General features: G+C 36.5%; 1 protein-coding gene across 1 annotated transcript; it reads right to left on the bottom strand.

Moving 5' to 3' along the window:
• Positions 1–8999: 8999 nt before the first annotated feature.
• On the bottom strand, positions 9000–12896 carry LOC140779497 (transcription factor bHLH68-like). The gene is made up of 7 exons (XM_073124576.1): positions 12427–12896; positions 11823–12138; positions 11433–11510; positions 11220–11285; positions 10996–11061; positions 10522–10578; positions 9000–9410 (listed from the first exon to the last, which is right to left on the bottom strand). The coding sequence occupies exons 1-7, from the start codon at positions 12657–12659 to the stop codon at positions 9279–9281; spliced, it is 948 nt and encodes a 315-aa protein (XP_072980677.1). The 5' UTR covers positions 12660–12896; the 3' UTR covers positions 9000–9278.
• Between the last annotated feature and the right edge of the window lie 211 nt (positions 12897–13107).

Genomic DNA, 13107 nt, shown 5'->3' with positions numbered 1-13107 from the left:
CTAAGCCACCTTGTCGCATGATAAGGAAATGCCAGCTGAACGACATCATATCCATCCCTACAACAACCCTAAAGTGTGTATGGTTGCATAAATCTCATTCGCGATAAATATTCGCCAAACAAACCAATGGCTAGATGGATGAGGTGATCCCTTAAATTGGGTTTTATTGTATTGAACACTAAAAGCCTACCAAAGCACTCCAAATAAACAAGGTCATATTGGTTTTTTCACCTTAAGCACAAAGATAGGCGGAGGCATGGTGGAATGACACAAACCTAAATTATAGAAATTTACTCTGAGTTTGAAAATTTTATAATCTGCGCATTTTAAAAAAATAATCAAAAATTATTTATGCGACGCTAGAAAAATTGAGAGATTGATTCTATCACATTGCAATATATTTTTTTGGTATTCATTTTATAATTAGCTTCATACTCTATTTGAGGTCGAATCGAGATATAGTTTCAGATAGATACAAATATTTGTTTGGGAAATTTATTTAGTTTGTTTCTCTTTCTGTTTGGGTTACCTTGAGACTCATTTTTATTTCTTAAAAATAATGTAACAGCTCGAAAAAAAAGGTCGGCACGTGCTCCGCACATGTCATTCATCTCCTTCCACACTTGCTTGATAGGGGCAAGCCTGGTTGACCTACACAAGCCATCAGCGGTGTGCAGAGAGGCCGACCTTAGTTCGAGGGCCGGCAATGCCCTTATCTTCTCCTCATTTATTCCTTCCCCATGCTTCTCCGTTCCCCTCACACCTTCCTCCCCTACTCAAGACTCCCAGTAGGCTATCGAATGGAGAGTGATGATCGATGACCGGTGATCGACGACCTTTCCCCCATTGATAGTACTTTCTTTTCTGTTGTTATGTCTTTACCAACCCATTGGTCTGAGCCACTTGTTAGTGTTTGTAACAAACCAGCCATAAAAATATAAAAAAATAAAATAAATAACATGCAAATAGCTCACTTGGGGGGAGGTTCCACACACCGTAGCAAAGGGGTTGCTCTTATTTTTAATTTTTGTTAATTAAGTAATTTATTTTTTAGAATTAAGGTAAAATAGTTTATAGATATTTAATTGTTTTGATAATTTACACTCACTGGAATAATTATTAGCTGAGTATAATTACTATAATAATTGATTAAATATAATATAAATATTTGCATAAAAATGTATCTATAGTTAGGCATTATTATTACATTAATGCATATAGCTACACCATTAAAATCTTATACTCATGTTTATATAATTAATTTTAGCATCTTATTATTGTCTACATTTTTCTTATAAAATAAAACATTATGCTTACGTATTATTTATATATAATTGGATAATGACTATTTTACATATAGTTAATGATTAATTAAATAAGAGTAAGGATCACAAAGATAATTATTAATAAGACTGTTTATAATATTTTTCTAAATCATATATATGTGTATATATGGTCATTGTTTGTTGTATATAAAAAGAGGTAAATTATTATATACTTATTCTATAATTAGCAAACTAGGATTCTAATCAAATAAATATAAATTATAGTAATAGCATATCAATATTATCACAATTAAATTTATCATATGAATCTAATTAATTTTAAACCTAATAAAATATCATATTTTACTTGAACATATGATGATAAAATAAATGACTAACTTATTTTTACCTAAATATTTTGAGACCGTGAACCTCTTATTTGAGACCCCATGGATTTTGCTAGCAATAAGTTGACACTTGGTTGATGGATGTGAAAAATACATGTGTTGTGTCTTCTAATCAAACAATGAATAGTCTTACCTCCTAGATAGTTTTTCCATATTATGATATATTATACTTATATGTATGCATTTTATTTTAGCCTCCAATATAACTATACAATCCTATATAAAGATGATTATAGTTGAGCATATTTTATCATTCAGTTGATTAGACTGGTCTTGAATATGAGTATGCTGATGATATATAAAGATGATCGAAGATGAACATATTATCTATATTTTTTGTCGAGTTGATCTCTAGTATGAGTATGCATGTGTTAGATATATGGTTAAAGACTACAATGCATCATATTTTTATTACAAACCGGCTTGATCCAATAAGTAACAGTTCTGGACCAATTTGAGGACGTGATTTTCGAAGGGGATTATGAAGGATCTAGCCATTGGATCTTGCTGAATTTTGAATATGTTGTCACCCTTGAAAAGAGATTTTCAATGAATCTAAGATTGCAAAATTTGGATGGCTAAGTCTTAAGATATCGGTCGAACAGTGACCGAAGGTCAGATAAATCCTAGCTTATTAGTCATTTAATGGCTAGATATGTGCTGGGATAATTTCTTCGGAGTGAATGGGGAGAAGTTATTGTAAAAGAAGGGGATTAGAAGTTAGAGAAAGTTGACCAAGGACTTTGGCGGTGGAAGGAAGGAGGTGGGAGAGGGGAAATAAGAGCAACAATGCCATTCTAATTATTAGATAAACTCTAATTAGGATTTCCTCCACATATTTATAGAGGCTCACCCTTGTGACTCAAACAACCAAATTAAAACCCTAACAAACAAATAATTTTTGCCGTAGTGCGTTTGAACGCGCCCGATCACATTCGACGTGCAAATATTATTCTCCGTCGTTGGGAATGCATGCAAGCGTTCAAACGATCGCATTTGAATGGGTCCATAGCCATTTGAATGCACAAATCACGTTCTCTATTTTTGTGAACGTGTGCAAGCGTTCACATGTCCCATTTGAACGCGGTCCTTAGCGTTTGAACGCTCCCCGGCAAAAGCTATTATTTCTTCAAGCAAAAATTAAACTAGATAAATAGGCTCATCCCAATAAATCCAATTCGCGGGTGGATCCAATCTGACCGAGTCGTATCAATTTCTCTTCGCTTCTTTATCACCTAAATTTTTGATATGCGTAAGTTGTTATAAAATGTAGAAAGAAAACATAAAATTAATTGATATGCTAGTTGATAAAATGTGTGAGGATACTCGAGTGGGCGCGAAGGTTAGGACGCACTTGGTGGATGACTGAACGCTCAATATATTTGCAACCTATAGCCTTACGTCCGATGTCAATATTTTGTGTGTGCAGTAGACATTCAAATACATGTCGTTCACTAGGGAATATATAACAAGTTATCCTCATATGGTTTCCATCAGCTAGAATGGGTGACAACTAGATGGATATTAATACACTCTTTGCGGATGACAAGATATAATTGTGACTGAGACACTCTTAGCAAATAGCGATGTATGCTTTGATCCTCTAGACATAATAATGTGATCGAGTACTAGATGTTGACTATGCACAGCAGTTTAGTACAATGATGTTATATCATGATGATATTAATGATTAAAATATTGAGAAATATATATGATTTCATTATCCTAGCATGTGATTATATTTGACATCATAGTATGGTCAAAGTCAACATACATCATATGTGTTATATTTGAGAGAGTTATGAGGTATAAATGAAGATTTATTTATATATATATTATCGAGAATTACATACTTAATCAGTCATGACATCATCTCTACTATACATTTATATAGTATTGATGATACATTTATATACTCATTCAAGACACGTTGCTTATTATTTATTCACATCATTCAATATATAATTTTCTCTCTCTTTGGCATCATGAATTCGAAGTAATATTTATTCACTAAGCATTTAGCTCATGATTCTCTTTATTTTTCTTTTCTAACTAACCCCTCTCAGATATGTGATACATGATAGCAACTTGAGATTTCTTGATGAGATATTTTAGAGCAAAGATAAGGTAAACTATAGATGTGAGATGGCATAGAAAATAGCTTGTGTAAAAATTGAGTTGAACCGATGTTGTATGTATTTATATCCCACTATATTAGACTAGGAGTTATATCATCAAAAATATTATATAGATTAGACAATTTTGTATTAGTTGTATTACATGTATCTTGATGGTTTGTTGTGCTTATGTAAGTTTTGCCAAATTATATAGTTGGCTAGTTTATATTATTGTGGACTTGGATATTCATATATTAGCATATTTATTTGATTGATGGTATCATTTATCTCTGAGATGGATTTATGTGAGCACGTGCGCCATGCATGTCATATAAGAGCATAGGCATGCATGTGCCCATGGCAGACGAGGACTTATAGTGTTAGTGGAAGGGGGTTCTTGGCTAACCAGCAAGCCCGGATCGATGACCCTCGAGGTTGAGAAGCTTGTCGGAGTTGGGAGCTTTATCCTAAAGCCTTTCCCCGTCTCTAGTGAGGACTAACGGGAGGTTAGCCATGGACGTTGACCCCGGCACCTTTGGCTTGTTAGGACTACGGTGGTCACCCATGGCATGTAGTGGCGGCCCTACCTCCACCTTCCCCGACCCTCTCTACCCCGCCCTAGACCTTCTTATGCTACCCTATCCCTCATCAGCAATGAAGACTCCCAGACCTCACTCCCTTATGTGTCTTACTTTGGAATTCATAAGTTGACGCTATCTACGGTGATGAATAATTGGTCATATTGTTTGTCGGGTGATGGGTAAGCGATATCCACTAGGGTCCATCCTCCCTTGGGGGCATTTATCAATGTTGAGTATGGATGACGACCGGTGGGCTGAGTGTGAGGCGTGCTATGCATATAGGTGGATAGGGTTAGCATGTGTCAGATAAGATAGTGCTAACCAAATACATTACATGAAAAACTCATTTTACTATTGTGATGATCAATTATGTAGATATTCATACATTCTCAATGCTGAGTGTACTATTATCCATGTTATTTGGCTAGTGATAATGTCACTTGCTAAGTATTAGGCTCATTCATTGTTGATATATGATGCAAATTGATTGTTATCTTGGCAGGAGCTCAGTAGCAATTTACCTAGTAAGGCGTAAGGTCTTTTTTTTCTTTTCGTGTAGTATTATTTGTAATGGATCTATGCTATCCTCTTGTTGTATCTTTATTTCAGCATGTACTCTTAGTGTAGGGAACCCTATCATACTGTTGTATTTTGAATGAATGTGTTGATTTATTGCCACCTATGGGCCCCTAATTATTTTTGTTACTTTTGGTCTTCGATATTAATGGTATGTTGTTAGACTTCTAATCCCCACATGACTCTCATAGAAGGGAAACCCTCTGGGGGCACAAGGCGGGTCTGAGTTATTTTAAGTGAAGTCTTACAACTTTCTCTAGTCATTGAAAAATAATTATTGAATAGTAGTATTATTACTTAGCAATTTCTCTCTACTTCTCTCAAACTAGTCTTCCTTCTCTCTTACTCTACCAAACCATATATGTTAGTGGCTATTCTTCTAGCTGACACTACCTACCTTTCTTATTGTCTCCTTCAATCGACATCAACCCTATCCAAACCTATCCTACCCTTTTGGTTAGGGTTGTAACATTGTCCTATTTTGTTTTCATCACTGTGGCTATATATATCTTACGTATTATAAGGAAAGACTACATATGTCGCGTGTGAAAATCATCGTTGCACCAAGGTTTATTAAAGTAAAAAAATAAATAAATTGAAATAATAGTGAATTGAGTTTGGTTTGATTTTAGTTCAGTAGAAAGTTTTCTTTGTGTTTAGTCATATGTCTAGTGCCTTGCTAAAATTATTATATAAAAACTTATAATTGATTGTGTTCACTAGATTGTATAGTATGTTCTTGCCGTGGGTGCTCAATATACTTATGCTTGTTATCTTGTTGAAAAATTAATATATTGACTTCATTCTCTACTTATTTTGTAATCTGGGGATGCATCACTCAAAGAAACTTGTGTTTGTCATAACACTGTGTGTCGCCTTCTTAACTCTTCATTTCCCCTTGTACGTGCCCCATCCCTACGTTGTGCGCTACCTCTCCTCCTCATGTTCACAATCGACGGTGATCTGACATGGCATATGAAGGGTGTTGTCCTCGAGCCGGGCATCCCTCCTCCCTATCCTCTCTCCCCTGACACATTCACCATCTCCCAAAGCATTATTTTGCTCTGTCTCTCTCTGTATTTGGTGGCCTTGTTGCCAGCAAGGCTACAATGTCAACCCACCATCAAATTGAGCACTCTTCCTCTCCCTTCATTTAAATAGGTTGTCTTGGCATGTGGTGTTTTTTTCAACCATCGCTGTCAGTACCATTGCATAATTTGGCCAACCGATAGGCCTCAATCGGTGGCGTTTGTGGTCATAGAGTTTGTCAGAGTGTCCAGCATTATTTTGTTCTATCTCTCTCTGTATTTGGTGGCCTTGTTGCCGGCAAGACTACAATATCAACCCACCATCAAGTTGAGCACTCTTCCTCTCCCTTCATTTAAATAGGTTGTCTTGGCATGTGGGTGTTTTCTTCAACCATCGCTATCAGTATCATTGCATAATTTGGCCAACCGATAGGCCTCGATCATTCGGACCCCTCCTGAGCCACTGGCAAAGCTCGAATGAGCTCATCCTTGTCACTTGGTTTAGCACCGACTAGGGCACTGATTTCTCCCAGCAATGCCTTCCTTGGACCATGGCAGCTATCTTATCACATTTATTAGCCGCCTTTTTTCTTACCCAATGCTTTGCTATGTCACCTCCCCATTCCCCTACGTCTAAGCCATGTGTGACACTGAGTAATTTGGAGACTAGATGAGAGAAGATAAATACGGCCAAATAAACACTCTTTTCTAATCCACCACTTGGAAACTAGCACTCTTCTTCACTTGAAATCCACTAAGAAAATGACAGAAAAATAAGAACAATTCTTTGTTTCTAAAGATAACAATTCATTAATTCAAAATAGGATGATTTTCTATTCATGAGAGGATGATACGTTTATAGGCTTTACCATGCATGGGGCATATGGACCATCATGCCATAACAACAAAAACTAATATATGCAAGACTTCAAGGGTCATGCATGTTACAAAGAACTAGAGACTCTTTACTACTCTCATTACCATCTTTTAACTTCCCCACTAATATTCACAGCCCTTCATTTATCACCATAATGTTAGGAAGTCTTGTGGTCAAAATTAAAATTTAGTTAATACATGCAAGACTTAAAAGACTGCACTTGCATGGCTTTAGGTTTTGGGAACCACAAGTGCCAATGTGACCCAGCTTCTTCCTCCTCACACCCATTAGCTACCATCAAGGGTTTGCCTAACATTGTCGAGTTGCAATCACCTTCCTTAGCAATCCTCATTTTGCTTTGTACCTCATGGCCGATCAACAACAAGTGGTCGTCGACGTTTTCCCCTCCCCCACCTACGGTGCATAAGTGCGAGTGAGGGGGAAATCTCTCCCCTCATTTTGGGTGGATTGGGTAGGCCTAGGCCTATTAGGGTTGTCGGCATCGTAGGTGATTTTAACTTTTTTATTATCGCAACATATCTGGGCCAACGCAAACCCTTGAGCAAAATGAGTTTAGAGTGGGACCTCCTTGTCATTTAGAACATTAATCATTCTAGGCAAGTGGACTATTTCTTGTTTTTATTAATTTATATCTTATGCTAAGATTTACACTAGCACACTTCACGTATGACATAGTAAAGTAAGCTTATATGGTTGTACATATTAATTTAGCATGATACTTGACATAATTGATGTCATGATGATTGTGTATCTTGACTAACATGTTTAGGTATGATAATACATGTTATTCTATGATAATGATATTTTCAATCACGCTAGTTGATTTTTATATTGATGTTGTGCTTACATAATAACATGTCACTCACTTGTGTGCACTATTTTGAAGGGTATGACCTTTATGTCTCGATAATACTTGACACATCTTCAGCCAAAATAAGATACGGAAAAATTAAAAATTATAGTTTATATAATAGGACATACGCTTAAGATCCTATTTTGTGGAGCCCAAACAATCAAGCACGTTGTTTCTGGGCTTAAACAAATGATTAGATTCTCAATAGACGGGAGTCAAAACCTTTAGGGTATTTAAGCTAGAGGTTTGAGGGTAGGATATGGAAAGACCTAATGGTGCCTAATGGATGCATGGTGAGGGCATCCTTTTGAGCAATATGCTCATCAATTTCGCTATGCATACATGGAAAGATTTAATGGCGATGATGATGGAGATGGGGATATGGGGTTACGACTAAGCTTCTTAGTTTGTAATGGTGGGCGATCAATCAATTATTCATCGAGATGGCAGACGATTTTGCAGCTAAGGTTTACATTCTATCTTGAGGGCATTTATATTGGATGAATATGGATGAAGATTAACGGGTCTAGTACTAAGTGCGATGAGTGGTCATATTGGGGGTGGAAAAAGTTAGCACGCACCGGCATAGAACCGTGCTAGCCACAATATTTGTATGCATGTCTTGTTGTTATAGTGACGATATGATATTTATATTTTTCATGCACTTATCATGTTAGGTATACTTATATATATATTATCCTATTAGAGATAATTGTAATTTGCTAAGCATTAGACTCATTTATATTTGATATATAATATAGATTGATTGCAATCATAGAGAGAGCTATTGTAGCAATTTACTTAGTAAGGTATTTTATGCTTCTTTTATTACTTTTGTGTAATAGCATTGTTAGAGACATGTTTTTTCTCTTGTTATATCTTATTTCAGCATGTATTATTGTATTTAAAATCTCTACTCATTCTTATATTATTAATAAACTTGTTGTGACTAGCGGACTCTTTTGTTACTTCTACTATGTTGGCCGTATCGATTGATGATTGTATGTTGTTAGCATTTTTGTGGTTTTTAACCGGATTAATAGTTTTTTCACATAAAACTTTTTATCTTTGTAATTGCCTCTTTACACTTTATTTTTCATTTTTATTATATTAATAGCAAGCGGTAGATCAGAGAGTTAAATATTTTTCAGCTTGCAATTCAGCAAACTATGTATGTATATATCATCTCATAATAGCTCTAGATGTGGTACTGTTCTTCATGATTAGGCTGATGCCTTTTCCAGACCTTGCTCAATTAGCACCAACTACATTAATTATACCTAATTTCCTGTCACATTTCCATAAATCATAACATAGGAATCAGGAATACAGCTACAGGTAGGTACTACATTTTCATGTACATGATCAACAGAAGTAAAGAGGTAACATAGGGGCCTGTCATCCTGCTCTCATATACAGAGCAAGCACATGCTGTCTAACATATATGTAGCATAGCATCAAGAGCAATCAGCCTTCAAATTTTAGCAGAGTGACTGCTCCTGATATTATGTTCACCAATCAAGTTCCTACCATACCAAGAAGCCCTCTCCTACCTATCTATAGCATCCACCAAGTGCTGCAGGCCAGTGATCGGCGCCACTATCGCCCCCGACATGCAATGTGAAAGGCACCGGCGCAAGGCAAAGACCTCTACTCCTCAAGTCCTTCAGCTCATCTTCTCCTCCCTAATGGTATAAGAGATGCAAGGAAGGTGTTAGTTTACGCATAGCTAATAGATGATAATACTTCATATGATTTATAGGTGCGTCATCTTTTTCTCATGGTATTGCCATATAATAATTGCCTAATATATCATAAAAAGAGACACTAGTAATCTCTCAGTTTTTTTATGCATGTTAAAAGCTGTAAAGCTAAAAGCATTGTTCCTTCGATGTCTTTTTTATGTAAAGAAAGCTATAAACTATTAGGATTCTTTTAATTACAAGGATCAGCTTGCTTTATGAGATGGATGTGGAATCAATGCCCTAAGACTGTTAGACGTGACCAAAGTCTTCTGGAAATACACAATTCATCTAGTCTTCCTAATAAAGGCTAGCTATTAAATCTTATTATGGTGATATAGCAACCTATGTAGTTAAACTTCAAAAAAATTGTTCTACTTAGATATTTAAACTTTCCATTGTAATGTTGCTTTCTTCAACAAATAAAAAGAAACTGGAAATAAAATTAAAAGAACGCTATAGTAATGTCCCAAAATATACTTAAAAAGCATAGATCATAGATGAAAAATTAATTCTTTTAGAACCCTTGGTTCCATCTCCAACAAGTCAACAAGTTTCTTTAAAAGCAATAATTCATGGTTCTGACTCAACATCATCGATTTACATTTTCCAGAGGCATAAAAAAAAATCCATAGAGATGCGACAGCTAAAGAAGACTGTAGATAATTGTAAAGAATAATCATTTGTGCATAAGTACTAATTGGGACTAACAAGGAATTACTTTTAGTGTGTTTAGTTTCATCACATATATGTTTGTCAAAGATCACTAGGTGTGATGAACTTGTTTACAAAATTTGCACACATATATTCTAGTAATCTTAAGCTTTCTTTAAAATTTTTTGTAAAACTTCTAGTCTTGTCCAATTAATACCTGCATTACTAATTTATCATGCAACAAGTGCAAAAACAAAATACTGATAATTATTAGGAGCTTTAGAAACTTAATATACACAAATATATATATAGGCAGAGAGAGAGGAATGCATACATAGTAATATATAGGAGTAACATTGGTAAAACTGTAAAGGTTGTGGATAAAGATGAAGTTGCTTACAGGATGCCCAGCAGTACTGTTGCCAGATCCATTTACCAAGTACGGAGAGCTCAGAGCCTACATAAATGGAAGCAGAGGGGAATGCATGGGTTTGAGTATACAGTCATTGCAGCAGTGTGTGTGTACATATATATATATATATGAGATCTCTGAGTATGCAGTAGTTATTGCAGCAGTATATATAATCTATGAAACACTTGGCATGCAATATGCAAGATATCAACAGCTAAATAGTGGTACAAGAAGCAACAATGTTGCTGTTGGACCATCCAGCTTTAACTGCGTGCTCTTAAACCACCTGCTCTTTTGTTCCACTCTCTTGCGATCTTCTGTGTATGTGTCTATGTGTGTGTGTGTGTCTGTGTGTGTGTGTGTGTGTGTGTGTGTGTGTGTGTGTGTGTGTGTGTGTGTGTGTGTGTGTGTGTGTGTGAGAGAGAGAGAGAGAGAGAGAGAGAGAGAGAGAGAGAGAGAGACCTCAATTTGACCCTGGAGGAATCTGATATAGCCAATGGCCTCTCCCAGTACAGAAGCGGTGTCAGTCTGGAGAAAAGAACCATTTCAGGCCCCCTTTATTTGAAGAAAAGCAAAAGAGATGATGGGCAAAAGTATAGCATTTTGAGAATAAAATTACTGTTCTTGCTGTATTATTCTATAGCTCACATATTATGGAGGATAGATATATTGTGTTGAGGTGATACCTTTCCAAATGGAGAAACTAGCTGGTGAAGGGCTGTTATTCTATCCCCCAACTTCTCCTTCCTCACCTGGAACACATTAGGAAAAGAAAAAAAAAATCCTTTTAGGCCATCTAAGAATGTAAATCTGCATGCTTTTTTTTAAGAAAATATAAACAAGACTGGTTAATTAGCCCATCATTCATCAAATGTATAGAGAGGAAGGGAGAGAGAGACCTTGAAAGTAGATTGTGCTGATGAGGAGCCTTGAATCTTAGCCTTCTTGAAACTTGAACCTGATTCTGTGCTGTTACACTGGAGAATAACAAAGAAGAAAGAAGAACACAACTAAGAGGCCATTTCAAGGTGTCTCTAAGAACCCTAACAAGAGAGAACAATTAAAATTCATGACTGACACAAAGCATCAGGAGCATATAAATGAGAAGTCATCAAGAGTTATGTATATCTACATGCACATAATTCTAATGCCTGCAGTCTCACCAGTATTTATGGAATCAAACAGGAAACAAAAACAGAAAGGTCAGAACGAGAGAGAGAGAGAGAGAGAGAGAGAGAGAGAAGCAGAACTATATATAGTGAAAAGATACAGGCATGCAAATTGTTCACCTCAGAAGAATTGTCTGGTTGTTGATGCCTTTTTTCTGATTTGCTGTTTGAGAAGTCCAGCATGCTGCTGTTGTAGCTTGTAGTAACACACGACCTAGGAGAGGAAGCTGGTAGCACCTGACTCCATTGCACCTTTGAAGCCTGGATCTCTTCATTGCCATGGCTGTAGACATAGCCACACCCTGAGTTCTCTTGCTTTCCACCAACTATATTTGCATCTGCTGTTGGGTATGCCACCTGATCCTCCCAGCTCTCAATCTTTTTGGGTTGGAAGGGAGTGGAGCTGCACCTCTCATCCTCTCCAGCCAATCCACCCCTGGAAGAGTAAGAATATTCATTAATTCTATAGGCCAGATGAAAGTTTTTTGGTTGAATATCATATATATTGAGAATGAGGATATTACTATATTACTATCCTGAGACCTGAAAGAGAGAGAGAGAGAGAGAGAGAGAGAGGAGAGAGGAGAGCGAGGGTCTGAAGAACTATTATTATACACAGAATTGACTAATTATATGAAAACTTCATCTACTTAATTAGGAAGAAAAAAAATAGAGAACCGTTATCCTGGAAATGATCTAGAGAGAGAGAGAGAGAGAGTTTTACAACAAGAGCTGGCTCCATGACTCAGGCAGATCTTGGTTGTCATGCCAATTAGGAAGGAAGCTAGAGGGCTGTGAGTACTGAGAAAACATTGAAGATGATGAAGAAGAAGATAAGGAAGGCACGGGAGGAGAGATTTGCTCAGGAGATGGCCTCATATTGCTCATGCTCCACCAGCTAGGGCTTCCCCCCATCATCTGTTGCACAACATAGCTCTGGAATACTCCTCTATTCATGGCTGCATGAATTATTGATCACCTCTTTTACTCTATCAGCCCTTTGTCTCCCACTTTTCTCTCACACTCTTTTAAGTCAATCTTTAGGGAGATTTCCCTCTTTTGCTTCTATGGATGAGGTTTTGGAGAAGAAAGCATGGGACTTGTTTGAAGGAATCTGAGCTACAGCTACATGGGGGAGATAAGGAGTTTCTTGTTTTGTTTTCCTTCCTTTCATCTCCACCTTTACTTATTGTCCTTCTTTGCTTCCTTTTTTAAGCTCTCCTCTCTCTTTTCTTTTCTTTTTTATTTTTCTGCTTTTGCTTTATCAATAAAGTGAGGCATAAAAAGGTGGTGGCAGTGCACTCATAACAAAAGGAGTGATTTGAGGAGCGGGTTAATTTGTGATTAAATTAATTTTCTGCTTGATGGAGGAACCTAGATAGATTTTTTTTTTTTTATCAGAGGT

Source organism: Typha angustifolia, chromosome 15, assembly GCF_048772165.1.
Source record: "Typha angustifolia cultivar Huaian chromosome 15, ASM4877216v1, whole genome shotgun sequence".
Classification (NCBI taxonomy): Eukaryota; Viridiplantae; Streptophyta; class Magnoliopsida; order Poales; family Typhaceae; genus Typha; species Typha angustifolia.
The sequence above is the reverse complement of the archived record's forward strand: the minus strand, read 5'-3'. Positions and strand labels throughout refer to the sequence as shown.

What these genes read in the sequence shown, in the direction of transcription:
- LOC140779497 (XM_073124576.1), bottom strand. Translation starts at nt 12,659, where the DNA reads ATGAATAGAGGAGTATTCCAGAGCTATGTTGTGCAACAGATGATGGGG. An exon ending in CAGCACAATCTACTTTCAAG is followed by an intron (nt 11,286 to 11,432) that starts GTCTCTCTCTCC and finishes AATGTGTTCCAG; the next exon opens with GTGAGGAAGGAGAAGTTGGG. An exon ending in ACAGTACTGCTGGGCATCCT is followed by an intron (nt 9,411 to 10,521) that starts GTAAGCAACTTC and finishes TTATACCATTAG; the next exon opens with GGAGGAGAAGATGAGCTGAA.